The 19,128-nt window shown below is 55.6% G+C and overlaps 1 protein-coding gene across 1 annotated transcript in view; it reads right to left on the bottom strand.

Annotated features, from left to right (window-relative positions):
* NINL (ninein like) overlaps window positions 1–19,128 on the bottom strand; it is a 60,611-nt gene that overhangs the window by 18,453 nt on the left and 23,030 nt on the right. Inside the window, exons 8-15 of the mRNA XM_007105176.4 lie at window positions 18,828–18,964; window positions 17,738–17,878; window positions 15,173–15,347; window positions 14,207–14,317; window positions 13,487–13,570; window positions 7,374–7,479; window positions 4,842–4,951; window positions 3,737–3,996 (exon numbers count right to left, since the gene is read on the bottom strand). Of these exons, the coding sequence (XP_007105238.2) occupies window positions 3,737–3,996; window positions 4,842–4,951; window positions 7,374–7,479; window positions 13,487–13,570; window positions 14,207–14,317; window positions 15,173–15,347; window positions 17,738–17,878; window positions 18,828–18,964 (1,124 nt within the window). The remainder of the gene's footprint in view (window positions 1–3,736; window positions 3,997–4,841; window positions 4,952–7,373; window positions 7,480–13,486; window positions 13,571–14,206; window positions 14,318–15,172; window positions 15,348–17,737; window positions 17,879–18,827; window positions 18,965–19,128) is intronic.

The following is a 19,128-nucleotide window of genomic DNA, read 5'->3' as shown; positions in this document are numbered from 1 at the left end:
GAAGCAACCTAAGAGTCCATCGACAGATGAATGGATAAAGAAGATGTGGCACATATATATAATGGAATATTACTCAGCCATAAAAAGAAATGAAACTGAGTTATTTGTAGTGAGGTGGATGGACCTAGAGTCTGTCATACAGAGTGAAGTAAGTCAGAAAGAGAAAAACAAATACCATATGCTAACACATATATATGGAATCTAAAAAAAAAACGGTTATGAAGAACCTAGGGGCAGGATGGGAAAAAAGACATAGACCTTCTAGAGAATGGACCTGAGGACACGGGGAGGGGGAAGGGTAAGCTGGGACAAAGTGAGAGAGTGGCATGGACATATATACACTACCGAACGTAAAATAGATAGCTAGTGGTAAGCAGCCGCATAGCACAGGGAGATCAGCTCGGTGCTTTGTGACCACCTAGAGGGGTGGGATAGGGAGGGTGGGAGGGAGGGAGACGCAAGAGGGAAGAGATGTGGGGATATATGTATATGTATAGCTGATTCACTTTGTTATAGAGCAGAAACTAACACACCACTGTAAAGCAATTATACTCCAATAAAGATGTTAAATAAATAAACAGACAGATAGAGAGATAGAAAGAAATGGAGGAAAAGTGAAAAGACCTAACATCATCCATCCAGTTGTAGAGGACAGTGAGGGGAGAAGCAATATTTTACAAATAATGGCTGAGAGTTTTTCACAGGACACAAATCTATACATTCAATAGACAATGTTTTCTAAGTAGGATAAGTAAAAAGAAAACCACACCTATGTCCTACGACCCAACAATTCCATTCTTACGTACACCAGCACCCAGAACAAAAAATGGGGCTCCCCAAAGCCCCCAAGGGTTGCCACTATCCTGACTTGGAAAAGTGACCCCTGGGGGACTTGTGCCGGGGACGCAGATGTGTCCAGTTCATCAACAATTCTTCCAACTGCACACACGTGTGTATTTTTCTGGTGCGTATAACACTTTAACAAAAAGTTAAAGTGAAAGAATACACACCTAAACATACCAAAGAAAAACCATAGAAGATGGAGAAGTTAATAGCAGCCAGAGGATACAACTCAGATCACCATTCTCAGGTTCTAGGGTTCAGTCCCTAGGACCTGAGAACGAGCTGTTTCACGGCAAAGGGGAATCAACGCAACAGAGTTAAGGCTGCTAATTCGCTGACCTTAGACGGGAAGAGTGTCCTGGACTGTCCAGGTGGCCACGAGGCTCCTCAGCTGCGGAAGAGGAGGCGGAAGAGTGGGCGTCAGGATGGAGTTGGGGGAGGACCAACCAGTCACTGCTGGTGTTAAAGAAGGAAGGGGCCGGACCAAGGAAGGTAAGGCCTACAGGTTCTCCTCCAGAGCCTCGGGCAAGGAAGGCAGCTGCTGACACCCAGATTTCTGCCCAGTCGGACCCACTTCTGACTTCTCGGCTCCGACACTGTGAAATTCTAAATCGTGAGGCTTTAAGCCTCTGACTTTGTGGTAATTCATCACAGCAGCAATAGGAAACGGACGCTCGCACAAGGCAGCAACGGTTGGATGGAGCAGACTGCCCAGGTCAAAGGGCAGAGGGCAGCCCTTTGACTGCTCATCTAAGTTCGTGCTCCTAGGAAGACCATCCTTCAGAAACGGGGTAGAATTGGAGACATTTTCAGATCAACAAAAAACTGAGGGAATTTCCTCCAAAGAGAGTTTCACTAAAGGCCACACATCAGAGGAAAGAAGATGGTCCCATAAAGAGGGCATCTAACCAGGCATCCAAGCTGAGGGCCGTTCAGCAAGATGCCTGGTCTGGATTCTTCAAAAAATGTCCATGTCCAAACCCCCAGAAACAATCTACCAGAACTGACTCAGGAAGGAACAGAAGAGCTGAACAGACCTGTAACTGGGGTTTCAGGTGCCGGAGCATGGAGCCTCCCCCGAGCCCCACCTGGGCGGGGCGGGGCGGGGGGACGGGGCGGCGGAAAGCTCCAAACACCTGTCTCGCTCCCGGCTGCACCCCCGGCTGTGCTGGCACATGGCAGTGCCCGGGAAGCAGTGTCCAATGATGCAGACCCCACTGAGACTCAAACTGTGACTTTAGCTATGGGGCCAACAGGCCAGGGCCGGCAGCAGGGCAGGAGGAGCAGAGATAAGGCCAGGACAGCCTGCTGGGCCTCGAGGCTGGGGCTGGGGTAGAGAATTTGGACAGCACAGGGCTGGGCTCACGTGTCTGTCCACCGAGACAGACAGCAGAGTGGGATTCTGGGCGCTGGGCTGCGTCTGTGCCGAAGGCCCGTGTGTGCCTGGAGCCTACTGTGGACTCGCGTGTGCGCCGGGTCTGAAACCAGCCTGTCAGCAGCAGCCAAGATAGTAGACGTGTGTCCACACATTCACCTCGGGCTCTGTGCCGCTTGTGTGGCCCGGCACCACCTCTGCTTCATGGTGGAGGGAATTCAGAAGGCAGGCCACCACAACCAAGGTTCCACGTCACCTGGGACACCCATCTCGGAGGCAGGGGCACAGAGCAAGGTCTAGATGGTGGTAAACGGTCCAGGTACCTCCGGGAGGAGTGAGGGGGTCTGGGGCCAGAGCCCGGGGCTTCTGGCTATGCTAATGTTTTCTTTCTCTAGCTGGGAGGTGCACTGACATTTAATCCTTTTGGTTTATCATAAATCCCACGTAACCCTTTTATTCAGTGAAGCAGCCTGCCCATGGTCACCCGGCAAGCAGGAGCTGGCGCCTCAGCCGGACACACCCGCCTCTCTGGCGAGCCGGCGTCACCTGCCTGGACAAGTGACACGACACCTCACGGAGCCTCTGTCTCCACGGGACCTTGCAGGTGTGCCGTGCGGGGGTTAATGGGGCCAAAGACACTGCACGCAGAGCAGTAACCACATCACACGGCTGTGCATGGCCTGCATCACCTCTGCAGCACCTGGAAAAGCCCTTCTAGAATCCTGGACTCCTGAGATGGCGCGTGTGCCAGCCTGAGCCCCCGGTGGGCCGGGGAGGAGGGGCCAAGCTGCACACCTGGGCGCTCCCCTCACCTGCCCACACACCAATGTCTCCGGCCACCTCCCCACCCTGAGGCTCCCCTAAGGGATCTCGAGGCCCCCAGCCTCCCGGCAGAGCCCAGAGGATAGGCGTGTGGGCCCTTCTCTTGTAACACAAAAGACCATGTTCCGGTTTTCCAAACTATCCCTTTTTCTCCTTTGCTCACACTTCTCAGCTTTTTCAAGAACCCCACTGACCCAGACTAATGGCCTTTCCTGTTATTTTGGGGCTTTTAGGCCTTTGATCCACCTCCCCAAGGACCATGAGATGACAGACGATGGAGACCGTGTTGCCCTTAATACCAGGCGAGTCAGAGGCAGGAGGTAAAGTGAGTCAAAAAAATTCTACAAAGTAAAGGGCTTCGGGGCCTAAGCTCTAGTTAATACGTATTTTTGAAGTCAGAATCTTTGGGACTTCCCTGGTGGTCCAGTGATTAAGACTCCGTGCTTCCACTGGAGGGGCATGGGTTCAATCCCTGGTCGGGGAACTGAGATCCTGCATGCCTCACGCGCAAAAAACCAAAAAGTCAGAATATGTGTACAATAGCCTGTTCTTTCAGGGCTCACGTGTCTGCATCGACAAGAACCACTCAGGTAACAGCCATTGTGATTCTGAGCAGTTTGCCCAAATCCAATTTCAAATTCGGGTTCCGAGCAAGAAACCCTGGCCGCGAAATCCCAAAAGGATGCAGTGCCGGACCTGACCCGCTGCAGCGCCTCCTCCAGCTGGTCTCTCTCCTGGGCCAGCTGCCGCGCGTGGCCCCGCTCCAGCTCCACCGCCCGCTGCAGCCGGTCCCGCAGGCCTCGGACAACCTCCTGCGACTCCTGGTGCAGCGTCGCCAGCTCGGCCTTCTGACCCTGCAGCACGCCAACCTCGAGCTTGAAGGCCCGCTCCAGCTCCTTTCTCTCCTCCGCAAAGGCCCTTTTCATCACCTCCATCTCCCTTTCATAGTAAGTCACCTGGGAAAAGAAGCGTGAGCGATGTCAGCCAGGGGCCCCTAAACATGATCTGCCTGACGATACAAGGCTGCCCGGCACAGCATCCAAAGAGCGGGGGGCCCGGCCTCAACAAGGTGCTGGGGCCTGTGAAAGGCTCCCCAGGGCCCGTGCGGCCGCCTGCTTCTGTCACGTCCCCTAACCTTCACTGCGGCCTAGGGGGGCAGGCCTGGCAGGCGCAGAAAGGCTGCTTGCTGGGGGCCGAGTTGGGCTGGGTGCCTGGCAGCAGCAGCAGGAGGGCAGAGGGGGGACAATGCCCACCGCGAGGCCGCAGTGGCTCTGAACCCCCTGGAGACCTGGCGGGCAAGGCCACAGCAGGAGCCCAGGGGCAGGACCGCAAAGGAGAGGTGGCCCCGCCTCGCCGGTGGTGACACGTGACGAGACGTGGGTACCGTCCCTCGACAAAACCCACCACAGTTGGGTCACGGAGCAGGAGGCATGTTCACCCAAGAAGACAGGCCTGGCCAGGGTGGCCCGGGAGCCCCCGACGCGGGGCAGTCCAGGGTGCTTCAGCTGGAACAGAGCTGGGAACTGTGACTCCCCAGCACAGAGCAAGCAGGGAGGTCTGGCCGCAGCGCAGCCCTCGTGACGCTGGGATACCACAACCCTGCTCCCTCCCATTAGTGGTTAACGCCTTCTGTCCTGCCTGCTTCCGAAGCGGGTGTTGAGGCAGAACATCAACGTCATGCACATTTCTCTGCAAACCTCCGTCCCGCTCAGCGCGCTCACTATGGGGCAGACGTGTGCGCAGAAGCGTCCCAGCAGCAGGAAGCTCCCTGACCCCTCCGGCCTCCCTCAGCCCCCCTGACCTTGGTCTCCAGCTGGATCTCGAGGTCTTCGTAACGTTCCTTCACCTGCTGCAACATTATCTCCGTCTCTATACTCACTGGGACGGAATCACCCACAAACGTGGCAATGCCTGCAACAAGAGGACACTTCCATTTATGTCCTGCCCAGGACGCTGCGGGGTCTGATCCAACCTCCAAGCCGACATCCGGACGAAGCACAGCCTTCCGCGGGCACTTTCCGCAAGAGGAATGCAATGCTGGCAGTAAGAGGACATGGGCCACGGACCGTCCGTTGCGCCGAGTTCTCAAAGCTGGCATCTTTACAAACCAGCATTTCAAGTCTTTGCCAGAACGCAGATGACTCAAAGGTATGAATGGCGAGGAGGCTCCCTGCCAGATTTGTCAGGCCCTGAATTCCCTGAAAGATGCCACATGGGGTACATGTCCTGCCCCCTTGACCGTGGCAGGCACACAGAGGGATGGGGACAACGGGAAAAAGTGACCACAGCACAGAGAGTGCTTTAGGATGAGCCATGACGAAGCTCTGCCTTCATTCTTTATTTCGGCTTCCTCCTTTTCTCAGAGGCCCTCCCTACTTTCTATTACATCACACAAATCATGGCGGGGGGGGGGGTCTCAACAAAAAAGTCAAGCAAACTAAGCACTTGTGGAGGCTCTGACAGATGGTAGGAAGAGGGTGTGAGCTACACCTGGTCCAGAAGATCCTCCCCACCGGCAACATCACCCATCCTTACAGCTCATCCCCAAAGGGCGCCTATGAACCCACAAGCGCGGCCAGCCCTCCTGGGCCCAGGGGTCCCCCACGTTGCGTGTGTTGCGGGGCACACCCAGGGCTTGACTCAGAATGTGGGTGCGACCGCCGCTGCTGGTCCACGGGCCAGAAAGTGAAGAGAGCAGACACACCCTGACCTCTCGCCCAGATCGTTTTCCACGAAAAAGAGTGACAGGCTCAATGACATCCTGAGAGAACTCAGAGTGAGTATCTCAGGAAAGAGAGCACCCCGTTGCCCTGACAACTGGAAGCCGCCACCTGGGTCTGGCCAAGTGGCACCCGTCAGGAGTGGCCCCAGCTGGATGCACTGCCGGCCCAGACTCCACGACCCACGTGGCCCCCGCCACCACAACTCTGCTGTCCTGACTGTCCCTCCTCCTTTGAAGGGGCCAACAGAACCTCTACGGTCAGACGAGGGGGGAAAGTGTAAGAGAAAATGCGCCAGCTGGGAGAGCGCTCTGGTTGTATCAGTGCCGACACGAAGCTTGGGGCTGCCTTCGGTGCCACACCTCAGAGACTTCTGGAACACGGCACCCTGGGCACAGACCCCGTCTCTCCGCTCCCTGCGTTACGGATCGTGGCTCTCGACAAGGGTCACATGCTCTGTGCAGCTCAGTCCCCTCCAGGGACAGAGGAGGTGACAATAGCCCCCTTCCCCGTGGCCACACTGGCACCAGACACTCATCTGGGGATCAGATGATACCAGCGCACCAGCCACATGCCAACACCTCCTGGCTGACGGCAGCAGGGCTGTGGGTCTCGGCAGCCATCGGCTCCACTAACGCAGCTGCAGGTGAGGGGCTCCCTTCGGGCCCAGGTGCACAGAAGACCCCCCTCGGTTTCCCTTAGAGGCTCCCATGTTGACTTTCCTGTTTTAAGTAACAGCTTTAGGACAATACGGGAGCCCGGTGCTCTCAGGGTTACGATGAGAGCAACACGTCCTCTGGGGCTGTGTCTGAGTGACGTGTGACCACAGAGGCGGTCGGGCTGCTGGGCTGGGGCTGTCACGGTGGTTCCCACGGCAGCAAGGGGCGTGGAGCCTGGAGCACGTGAACCTGTAGTGCCCACCCCGCCCAGCTGCCAGGGAGGGCGCAAGCAGCCAAACCCCGTCCTCCTCAAAGGACAGCTGTGGCCTCAGAACCTCCAGCCCAATCTCTAGAAGGAGCCAAGAACATTAACCTCTCGGTGCTTGCAGCCTGTCGAGACCTCCCGGCTGGGAGGCAGGAGCCTGGTTTTTCCGAGTGACGCCTTTGGCGTCGGCTCTGCACGCAGCAGGTGGAAGGGCCCTTCCCAGGTACCATGGCCCCGCCCCATCTCAGACCCCTTCCACAGCGGCCCGCCGGCCTTGGTCCACACGGTTTAGCACCTGCCGCCGAGACCAGCCTGTCCCCTGTCCCCCCAGCCTCCTCTCTCCTCCCCTCCCCCAGATGACCGTCTGTGTGGAGCATCTCCTTTGATCACCAACTCCACCCCCCTCCCCGGGACCCAGGAGGCTCCCTGGGACATGTCTGCCCTGAGGTCATGGCAAGGTCCTCATAACCTTCACCACTTAATTCTACCCAAATGGTAGAACCCTCATCCTCCTCCATCTCCCTTGGGGCTCAGGGGGTCGCACAGACCCCTGGCCTCAGGTAGGCCCCTTCTCCCACACAAGAGGTCGGAAGGGCTTGTGACCACCCGTGCAGCTGGCCAGCCCCACGCCCCCCTCCCCTCCCGGGAAGGAGCACACGACCCACCACCTCGAAACACCGGGCTCCTACCTGCCGGGCCATGTCCCGGGGGCAGCTGGCCGTGCCGACTCGGGGGCAGCTGTGCCCGCAGGCCTTCCAGCGCGGCCTGCAGCTCGTCGTTGCAGTCCTGCAGGTCCTGTGGGCAGAGCCAGACCCTTCCTCCAGCCGCTGTGGCCACTGGGCCCAGGAGTCAGCCCCCAGCTCAGCAGGGCAGACGGGGCACCGAAGCTGCACCCAGGCACCTAACTGCTCCGTGAGCAACACAGGAGCAGGGGTCATTTCCCGACACCTTATGCCTGGCACCACCTTCCATCACGGGATACAAGGAAGGGACTCAGGGAAAAAAAGTGCAGTGAAAGTGAGAAATGGAGAAAATACAGAGAAACCACAGGTGGTTGGGTAAGCACGCACATAAGGGGAAGAGGGCACTTGGGGGCGTGAAGGCTTAAGAGGAAGGGTCTCTGGGAATTCCCTGGCGGTCCAGCGGTTAGGACTCGGCGCTCTCACTGCCGGGGCCCGGGTTCGATCCCTGGTTGGGGAACTAAGATCCTGCAAGCTACACAGCGCAGAGGAAAAAAAAAAGAGAGGAAGGGTCTCGTTCGTGACAAGCGTAATTTGTCCATCCACGAATGAAATACACCTGAACAAGCACATTTGGTCACCTGACTTTCAAAAGGCCAGAAAGGGTAGCATTCACATCTCACCTTCCCAGGTGGCCCCAGAGCTGGCACCACGGCCACATGGCTTTGGGTCCACGTCCTCTTCCCCCCAACCCCGGGTGGGCTGTGGCCGCCCCACCTGGAGGATGGCATGCGTGATGCAGCTTCCACCCGGCTTCTCCTCCCGGGAAACTGGCTCTGGGGGAAGCCAGACCAGCCAAGGCCATGGCACGCCCTCAAGGCCCCACCTCCCTCCCTGATTTTTTTCTTTTTTTTTTTTTTTTTCTTTGGCCGCGCCCCATGGCATGCAGGATCTTAGTTCCCCGACCAGGGACTGAACCCCTGCCCCCTGCATTGGGAGCGCGGAGTCCTAACCACTGGACAGCCAGGGAAGCCTGCTCCTCTCTGATTTTTTAATCTATTTGAGTTTCTTCTCCAGGCAGCTCTTGTCAAATAAACCTCATCTTCCTGAACTCCCCGGTGGCCAATGCCTGGCTTGTCTCTGCATCCGCCCTTGGACAAGGAGCCTTTCATCAGCAGTTCTAGGCCGTGCGGGAGAAGGGACAGGCCCTGCAGATCTCAGAAGAAGCACAGATTTACTAGGATCACTGTACCTCCTTCAGAAACTCCTGGGCAAATACACAGTTTCCCCACAGAGGGAGCAGCTCCTTCCTGGGGGAAAAGGCAGGGCCGGGATGTGAGAGCCGTGGGGTAGACCTGTGAGGCGGCAGGTGTGGGCACCCCTGGCCCCTTTACCCCACGATGTCGCCACACCAGCTACTGAGCACGTCAGGTGTGGTCAGTCTGGATTGAGGTGTGTGTAGCGTAAACTCTACACCAATCTTAAACACCAGACTCCCAAAAAGGGATGTAAAATACCTCATTTAAAATGTGTTTATATTGATTATATGTTGAAATAATGACATTGTGGATGCAATACAGGAAATAAAATGTAATTAAAATGATTAATGTCACCTATTTCTTTTTACCTTTTTTAATGTGACTACTGGAAAACCTGAAATTACACATGTGACTGGTATTTTTACTGACAGTGCTGATCTGGCAGGAAACACTGAAAGAATCATTACTACCCAATGTCCTCCCTCCTTGGTGGTTCTTTCTGCCTCTCAGATGGGTATTTTAAGAGCATATACACGTCCCACAAATTCAGCAGTGCCAGAAAACAGGTCCTTAGGTGCCATGCTGGGCACAGACTTCTCTGCCCTCAGGCACCACTGTCGGTTCTAACCGATGAGGGTGACATGTGCCGTCCTGGGTCCCAGCCGGTCTACACAGCGGGTGTCCCAGGGCTGGGAGCCAGGATGCCTGTTTTCATGTGGGCTGCATGTGAATTTAGGGGTGCCAGTAGATGCCCAGGGTGGTCACAGGGTCATAGGGTGTTACTGTGCTAGCCAGGAAAGGCAGCAAGTCCACTGCACACACCGTAGCACTAAGGCTCTGAGGGCTCTGGACCTGTTGAGGCTTCTCTTCTCGTTAGCGGGAGAAGTGAGCTCAGCAAGGAAGCAGGGGAGGGTGGGATTTCAACAGCAGCTTGGAAAGCATCGGAGAGGAAGGCGGAGGCGGCAGACCAGCTGGGGAGCTGGGCCGTGCTGAGTCAGCACACACAGAGGGGCTGACCACCCAGGCACAGGCAGTGGGGGGGACGTCTGTCAGGGCTGGTGCGTGTCTCAGTCCATCCGGGCTATTGTAACAAAATTCCACAGATGGAGAGTTTATAAACAACAGAAATTTACTTTTCACAATTCTGGAGGCTAGAAGTCCATGACTGAGGTGCCTGCAGATTCAGTGTCTGGTGGGAGCTTCCCGGTTCACAGGCGGCCGTCTGTTCCCATGTCCTCACTTGGTGGAAGGGATGGGGGAGCTCTCTGGGGTCCCTTTATAAGGGCACTAATCCCCTTCATGGAGCTCCACCCTCATGACCTAATTGCCTCCCAAAGGCCCCACCTTTGAACACCACCACACTGAGGGAACAGGCTTCAACATATGGATTTATGGGGACACACACATTCAGGATGTAACAGGGTGGAAATGGGTAAAGAGAAAATCTGTATCCGGCACTTCTGACCAAGGACAAGCTACTCCATTATGGTGTCCACCCGAGGGAGCAGTGAAAATATGAAACCACAGAGAACCCCTAAGGAGGAAGAGATTAACATTTTACACTTCCCCCCACTTTTTTAAATCTTTTTTTTTTTTTGGTTGCGCCTCACGGCATGTGGATCGTAGTTCCCCAACCAGGGATGGAACCCATGCCCCCTGCATTGGAAGTGTGGAGTCTTAATCACCAGACCACCAGGGAAGTCCTTACACTCCCCTTTACCAAAGTCAGCCTTGCCCAGAAAACTGAGGCTGACAGCTGAAAGAAAGAAAGAAAGCAAGAAAAAAAAAAAAAAAAAAAAAGCTAAGACAATAGTTGAATAGGAAGGGAACTGGGCAACAAGGGAAAACATGGTTTCTGTGCTAGCAAATATCCTGCTTACAAGCATGGGGAAATGTCAAACCGTGACTTTGGAAAGATGGGTGACACACAGCAGGGAGGTTCAAGGTCGTCTCTACTCTGGAGACTGATGATAAGAAACACCCTAAGCCCGAGGCAGCACCCCCAGGAGGCTGAGCACACGCAGCACGCAGATCTTGGTCTCTAAAGCCATTCTCTCCAGTTAGGAGCCAGGACTCGTTGGAGAAATAGCTGATTCCAGCGCAAGGGCAGGGGAAACATAAGATGAGTCTGGAGCATCTCACTGTGCTAGAAAGTATGGAAGAACTTAACAAAACAAAACATGACAGTGACAAGTCACAAGGTCATGGCTGCCGCCGGAAGACACTCCCACTGGCCAAATCTCACACGACTTGAGCACCAAAGTAATTCGACATAGTAACGAATTATCAGTACAAACCACTGATGAGAACGGCGATCCCTGAGCCCACACCAACCAGATACACGATAGATAGACAGGACTTCTCTGCCTGATGGCAGATGCCAAGTGCCAACCGACAGATGTGGAGTGGATGACGGAAAACCATCCTTTTGCAACAACCGTTGTGGCAAAGATGGGAGTTGGCAGGAATCACTAACTGATACTAAATCCAGTGAAACTTCTGATGAAGAGCAGGACATTTGCATGGTCTTAAAGTGTCACCCCACACTGTGACCAGGTGATCAAAATTAACATCACCTACATTGTGCAGCTGAGAAGGCATAACCTCAATTTAATCCAAAGGAAGGATCATGAAAACGCAAAATGAGAACATTTCTATTGAAAAGGAAGGAGAGACTGTATTCTTCAAAAATATCCACGTGAAGGACAAAGAAAGGCTGTGGGAATGTGCTACAGACAATATGTCTCCCCAAATTTATATGTTAAATCCTCACCCCCGGTGTGATGGTATTTGGAGGTGAGGCTTTTGGGAGGAGATCAGGTCAGGAGGATGGAGCCCCATGACGGGGTTTGTGCTCTAATAAAACAGCCCCCAGAGAACTCCCTCGTCCCTTCACAGAAGGACACAGTGAGAAGACAGCCGGCCACCTGCAACCCAGAACAGAGGCCTCACCAGACACCGAATCTGTCAGCACCTTGGTCTCAGACCTACCAGCCTCCAGAACAAAGGAACTAAATCTCCGTGGCTTATAATCTCCCCAGTCTATGGTATCTTTGTTACAGCCACCCGAATGGACTAAGAATGTTCCAGATTAGAGGACATCAGACTCTGGCCCTGGCCCTAGACTGGGTCCTGCACTGGAGGAAGATGCTCTAAAGGACATTGTTAGGGGAATTCCCTGGCGGTCCAGTGGGTAGGTCTCCGAGCTTCCACTGCTAGGGACCCAGGTTTGATCCCTGGCCGGGGAACTAAGATCCCGCAAGCCAAGCAGCACAGTTAAAAAAAAAAAAAAAAAAAGAACATTGTTAGGTTGACTAACAAAACTGAAACACAACAAGCAGGTTAAAGGACTGTATTGGTGGAAATTGTGAAGTTACTAAGTATCCACAGCTACCTAGGAGGTGTTGGGAAGCTGGCTCTCTAGGAAGAAAAGCCCAGCTTTGTAGCTTCTGCACATTTCTTGGTATAAATAACGCCCCCATCAAAGGTTTAACAAGAAGCCAGCAAAATTCCTGAACATGTAACATCACCGTTGGGCACCTGAACAGCACTGCGAGGTTGAAGGGTCAGCCTGCTCTCAGGAAGCGCGTGGACCAGTTCGGGGTGGAGGGTCGTGATCGCCTGACTCACCTCCGATGGACACGTTCGCGTCCACATGCACACGGTGAAACGTACACAGCAGGTGGACTGGGGCAGAGGCATCCAGCTGTTCCCCAGACTAGTTTCACTTTTGTAACTTCATGTATTAGAAATTACTTTCAAATAAAACGCTTTTTTAATGCTCTGTTAGTTTGAAGCAGCCAAAAATATCGCAAAAAAATTGAAAGGGCAAGTTTCTAAATAAGTAGCTTAGCACTAAAATGTAAAATATTTCTGCTGATATTTGAAAAAGTAACATTTTTGAGAACCAAAAGTGAAATCAGCAGCAGAAGTTAAGTGACAGAGTCATGGGAAAAAATGAAGGCAGCTACACGTGTTTGAAAAAATTCAGGTGCACTAAAGCAACGTATTAATCGATGGTTAGTTACAGGTGCTCAAAGTGAGAGAGAAAACACAGCAGGAAAGAGAGTTCCTTTCAGAAAGTCAAGCGGCACATTCCAGCTGCACCACATCCCCTAACCACAAACCACACACACCACTCGGGCACCCAAGGAGGGTAAGAGCCGACCACACGCGGGCGCACCCGGGATTCAGGATGTGGAGGGCAGGAGGTAAGGGTCACGTCACACTGCAGACCAGCACAGGCTCACCTTTATCCTCTGGTGTGGCCAAAGCATCGTGCGCAGAAAGACAGTTCTTAACATTAATTGGGAGGGAAATCATTAAGAGGCAAATGGATCCTAGACCCCTAACTCCAAACAATAATGTTCTGTCTGCTGGGGTCCTCGGTAATCTCGAGAGAGTAATGGGTTATGGTCTGTTTCCCCAGCACTGACATTGTTCACCACCTACGCCCTCTTCTGCATAGCAGCAGCGCCAGCCGAGTGGGCTCACGTTGGTAGATTTGGCCCAGGAAATGCAAACACTCAACCACAGGAGGCAAGATGAAGCCCTACATGGTGCCCGGACACACAGAGGGGGCCTTAGCACAGGGGCCGTCTCGCCATCTGGGCGGCCCGTGTGGGGCTGGGCACACGCGCTGAGCAGGCAAGTCCCACCCGTCTCCTTTCAGAACACGAGGCTCGGAGGACCCCGTTGGCAGAAGGCAGGCCGAGATCAGAGGCTCTGCCTGCTCTGCTCATATAGGGATGCTCCTGTGGACCCAGGCTGGACCACCCTCCAGGTGGAGGCCAGGCGGTGGGTGGGACCACCCGGGTCTGAGCGGACAGACCCTGACGACCCCGGGGGTAGGGGGGCACATACCCGGCACTTGAGCTTGTACTCCTTCAGGACCTCTGAGAACCGCTCCTCCTGGGCCAGGAGCTCCGTGCTCTGGGGCTCCTCCAGCTGAAAGCCAGATGCAGGCAGGAAAATGAGGGCCGGGACCTCAGGCCAGGTAGAGGGTGTGTTGTCACCCCCAGATGCTGTCCCCACCAGGCTTATTAGCATCTGCAGGTACAGCTGCCCATCCCTCCTCTTCCTCCCCTCCCCTTGTCTAAAAGGTCTCAGGGTAGAAGGATGTTGGGAATTTATGGAAGGCGGCCATGCTCCCACCCGGAGCCTGGGCTGCCTTCCTGCCTTGGCCACCTGGGAGGCCCCCTGCCTGGACCCTGCACCTCCCCTCGCCTCCTCCTCTGAAGGTGACGGTAAGGGCCAGCTGGGGGGCCTCTAACCTCTCCTCCGTGCCCCCCACCACCAAGACCCCATCACTGGGGTCTGTGCAGAGGGTGCTGACTGCTCCAGGCTTTGTCACTAAAAGGCCAACGTGCAGGGCATCACCCGGGCGTCACCAGCACCCCTGCACTGCATGAAGGGGAGGAAAACACAGGGAAAGTAGCCGTGATCATTTTCTCTCCATTATAGAATTTTAGTAGAAAAAACCTAAATTCCATCGCCTGTGTATTCTTCATCAAGACCCTGACGCCCTTTACTCAGCGCCCACGGGCGCCTCTCTGGAGACTCAGAATCAGCAAGAGGACCCACCTTGTCCTTCAACACAAACTCCAGATCATTCTGCAGCTTCAGGACCAGCTTCTCCGACTCTGCAAGCTTCTCCACGACTTCAATCATCTCCTTCTGCAGTCGACTGTTTTCCTACAAGACACAGGCCAGCGGTTGGCCGGCTTTGGGGGCGGAGGACGGAGCTATGTGGAAGGGCTGCCCCCTCCGAGCGAGAGGCAGGGCTCATGAGCAGGGAAGGTGGACCCCATGGAGCCCTTGGGGATACTCCCCCTTTCCCACTGCCTCAACTTCTCCCACCCACCCAAGCTCTCGGGCAACCCTTCCTGAGCCGTCTTCTAAAAAACAAATTGAAAGCTGTACCACGACGGCCCAGGCGTCCACCAGGAGGAAGGCAGCGTCCTCAGACACGGGAACCAACAAGAAGGCATGCCCAGCCTCTCCTCCAGGGGGACAGAGGCAAGGGAGGCAGGGCAGGTGCGGACAGAACCCGCAGCCCCAAGTTAGGGAAGGAGGAGGAAGGGGGGCCGGGGACACCTCACTGGAAGCAAATGCAGGGTGGGTGCCAGTCGTGGGACGCTCTCCACAGCCCAGAAGACTGCGTCTGCTCCAGGGCTGGGGGCGCAGGCTGATGCTTTTGTCTTTTGCTGACCCCGCTGGTGCTCTGGTCCCAGGGGTGCAGCAGAGGTGGCCGCAGCCGCTGACCCGGAGGCCCTCGGGTCCCCCGTCCTGCTGCCCACACGGCTGGAGATGAGGGACCATGTGTCTCCCAGAAAAGCCAGGACCCTTTCTGCTTTGGCTGAGAAATGGGCTCTTTCCATGGCTGCAGGAAATGTTCTTTAGTGTGAAACCCCCAGCACCACGGGGAGGGTTTAATCCTGGACCAGGAAGGTGTGGGTGTGGAGGATGGACCCTGAGGCAACCTCACCTCCGTCTGTTCGGGCGGGAGGCCCTGGGGAGGCACCCCTCCGCCCCCCCGAACACCCCTACCTTCAGGGCCAGGCTCAGCTTCTGGCGGAGGCTGGCCTCCTCGGCCCGAAGGTGCTGCAGGTCCTCCTCCAGCGCAGCCCTCTGCCGCCGCGCCTGCTCCCAGAACAGTTCGCGCTCCACCTCCACCTCGGACCGCAGGAGACTCAGCCTCCCCCTGTACCCCTCCTCCAGGCGTCTGCAAGGCACACGGCACATGGCTCTTTGGGCTCCTGAAGGGCGCCACCTGGGCCTCTCCCTCCCCGGGGTCTCTCGCCGGAGCACTCGGCCACAGCGTCTGGGACTCTTTTGCCCCCGCTGGCAGATGAGAGAGCTGCAGATGCTGTGCCATTTAAGGATGCGGGGCCTCCTTAAATCCCTCCTCGGGGCTGGTGGAGGTGACCCCACACAGACAAGGTGAGCCAGCGGGTCCCTTTGCCTCTGGGGTGAGCTAGCGGGTGACCCCTGGGTAGGTCTCTGATGCTCCTCGGCCATTCAACCTCCTCCACGTCATCAAAAAATGAATCAATAAATAAAGGCAGCACCAAAGCCTTTGGTGACCAAATGCGCACAGAAGCCAGCCCCTGTCACGAGGACACAGGCATCAGAAAACCAGTAGGTGGCGAATCCCAAAGCAGCCAGAGAAAGGTGCGGAGGCCCTTCCCCTCAGGCTCTGCAGTGATCTTTTGCAATAACCATTTCTTTAGGTTTTTTTTTTTGGCTGCACCTTGCAGCATGCAGGACTTCGGTTCCCCAACCAGGGATCGAACCTGTGCCCCCTGCAGTGGAAGCATGGAATCTTAACCACTGGACCGCCGGGGAAGTCCCCGCAATAACCATTTCTATCAGCAGGGAAAACAGTGCTAGATCTTAGCTTTATCACTAAAACAGTTGCTTAACAGGATGCTCAGACCCAGTCTATCTAGATTGAAGATGAATGAAACTCTTCGGCAGAGCTTGGCCACGTCAACAATCAAGCACGAGAAACACTGGGCCCGGCCTCCCTCAATCTCACCCCAGAGCTTCGAGGAGGGAGCATATGAGGGGAAGGAGGGCAGCCATCACTTAGGGAAAAGGTTTGACGCGTGTGATTAATCTAACAGCCCACAAATCTTGGGGCTAATTTTACAAATACAAATTTGATCATACCACTCCACTCTTTAAAGGGGAAAGGTGCCGTAAAATACGGCAGAACAGACCCACATCACGGGTGCTCTGTGGCCATCAGAAAGTATATGCAACACAACACCATTCTGTAAGCAAGCACGTGCACGCAAAAGCGCGGGACTCACAAAAAATGTTAGGAGTGATAACCTCTGTGGACGCGAGACTTTTGCTTTTATTTTTCCTTTTCCTTGTATTTTCTTTCTTGTTTATTATTTATTATTTAATTATTTATTTATTTATGGCTGCATCGGGTCTTAGTTGCGGTGTGCGGGCTCTTCGTTGCGGCACGAGGGCTTAGTCGCCCTGCGGCACGTGGGATCTTAGTTCCCCGACTAGGGATCGAACCTGCATCCCCTGCATTGGAAGGCGGATTCTTAACCCCTGGACCGTTGTGGAAGTCCCTACTTGTATTTTTTAAGTTTTCTACAATGAACATGTATCATTTATTACTTTTGTAATAAAAACAAGCTAACACAACCACAAAAACTATTTCTAAAAACGTACCAATGATGCCCCATTGTTCACTGGGCAAAATCCAAAACTCGCGTGGCCCTCGAGGCTTCGTGTGTTCCCCCACCAGCTTCTTGGACTGAGATACGGCCTTCGAGTCTCTGGTTCTCTGACCCAGAGAGAACTTCCCTGAGTCCCTTCTGGGTGGTTGGGAGAGTCAGGCCGACCGGGCTGAGACCAACGCAAATCAGTTCTCAGCTCCCTGACGGAGCGTCTAAAATCGTCCACACTTAAACTTGTGGCGCTGGGGAGCGGGGCAGCACAGGCCACAGAGGAAGGACGTGTGCGGGTCAGGCTGCTCCAGAGCAGGGAGCCCCGAGGAGCCCGCGTCCCCAGGCCTCGCCTCAGGACACAGCCCCGCGTCCGCCCACGTCAGGGAGCGCAGCCGCGGTAAAGAGCCACCGGGAGGCGGGTGGAGCCCCAGGAGAGGGGGAAAGCCTTTCAGAAAGGTCAGAAATTCTTTCCTCTGGTTTGTCCACCACCAACCCGGCCAGCTCACCAGGAGTCCGCTCAGGCCACCCGACGGGCGATGCCCGGTGTGCGGTTTTGGGCCCCGGGCTCCCTCCTGCGGAGCCAAGAGGCTGCAGAGCCATTCCCCGGTCCTCTCAAAACGTCCACCCGTCTCACTGATCACAGGCACGGACAGAAGGCGCAGCTTGAGTGGGACAGACCCTGACAGATGGAGCAGAGAGTGAGGGCAGCAGAGCACTTTTCCCTGCAGACGCTCGTCACAGGCACTCGGCCAGATGCCACGCTCCCAAGCGCAGGGCAAGACTGCTTCTTAAAATGCACCGTGTTCCCTCAAGGAAGGACGTCAGCAGAGTGCTGGGCTCAGGTGAGACAGCAGGGCCTCAGCTGGCGGCCGCCCGCGTTCACTGCCCACCCTCGGCCGGGGACCCCGGCGGGACCTACCTGACCTTCTCCTCTGCGAGCTGCTCCAGGGCGGAGTGGAGGTCGTCCGTCTCCTTCACAAACTCCAGGTGCCTCTGTTCCGCCTTCTCCAGGTCCTGCCTCGCCTTGTCTCGCTCCCTGGCCACCTGCTCCACCTGCCCCCTGCGTGAAGGAGGCGGGCTCAAAGGGGACACTGCTCTGGGCCCAGCAAGCCCGTCTGCAGGAACAAACACGGCTGGGTTCGCACTGCTGAGCGGCGGCCAGCGCTGGGCTCTGACCCACCTCCTCCCAGGGCCGTTTCTACAGTTACTGTGCCCGGTTTACAGAAGCACATACAGTGACGGGCCAACTGCCTGGCAGAGGGGTTTCTAGCACGTTTCTGAACCAGGAGGTCTGAGCCTAGAACGTGCAGCGTGCCACCCCTCCAGATGGCCTCAGGACAGGCAGGAATTTATCTACGCTCCCACTTGCCTGCAGTGGGCCCCAGGGATCCCTAGCACCTAACCTGGGACTGGATGCATGAAGGGGAGAAGGCTGGCCACCCATTATCCTGCCTGGCCACAGCCCTGCCACCTGCAGCCTGGCATCAGAGTGACTGTGCAGGGAGTTGCCCAGAACAGAGGAGATTCCTGTATGTGGCCCTGTCCCTGTCTGGTCACCCTGGGTCCCGCCCAAGGCTCTGTGCAAACCATCTCTGGCACCAGCTATTCTGGTGCCCGTTTCTCCCACCGAAGAGGCATCCCTGTCCCAAAGGACAGTCTTTCTCTGGTCCCCTTTGCCGAACTGCCTGACAGAAGGCTCATCTGTCGGTACCTAATGAGATGCAAAGTCTTGAGGATCGAGATTTCTGCCAGCCTTTTCTGTAGCTTCAGAAAATCAATAAACACACGAAAACCAATCTTTGTGCCGACCTGCTCAGCAGACGGACAGCCTGAAAAGCCAGCCAAACCCAATTAAAATGGTTTGTGTTCCTGGCCCAACTGCCGTGCGGTGCTTTGTGACTGTGTTCGAAGCATCCTTCTTTCTCCTCCTGCCGGGTGCCCGAACCCGGGGGGCAAGGAGGCCGGTCTAGCCAGCGGCACCCACACACCCTCCCCATCGGGGCTCTTACTGGCGGAAGCTCAGCTCCTGGCGGTAGCAGGCCAAGGCTGCCTGCTGGGTGGCACCGCCCACCATCATGAGCTCGTTCTCAAGGGCCCAGGCCAGCTCCAAAAGGTTCACCTTCTCGTCCACACTGAAGTCGAGGCTCTGAAAATAGCAAGGCCCAGCAGGCAGGCAGGATGAGTGGGTCTCCAGACACTTCCTGGCTCCCTCAGGACAGTGAGGCCCAGACCACGCTGTCCCTGCACCTTCTTTTCCTCTCTGCAAAGTCTCTGCCTCTTGCGTGGAGCCCTTCCCCTGCCCCATCCCCA

The sequence above is a fragment of the Physeter macrocephalus genome, chromosome 14, assembly GCF_002837175.3.
Source record: "Physeter macrocephalus isolate SW-GA chromosome 14, ASM283717v5, whole genome shotgun sequence".
Classification (NCBI taxonomy): domain Eukaryota; kingdom Metazoa; phylum Chordata; class Mammalia; order Artiodactyla; family Physeteridae; genus Physeter; species Physeter macrocephalus.
This window is presented reverse-complemented; position numbering and strand designations above follow the sequence as displayed.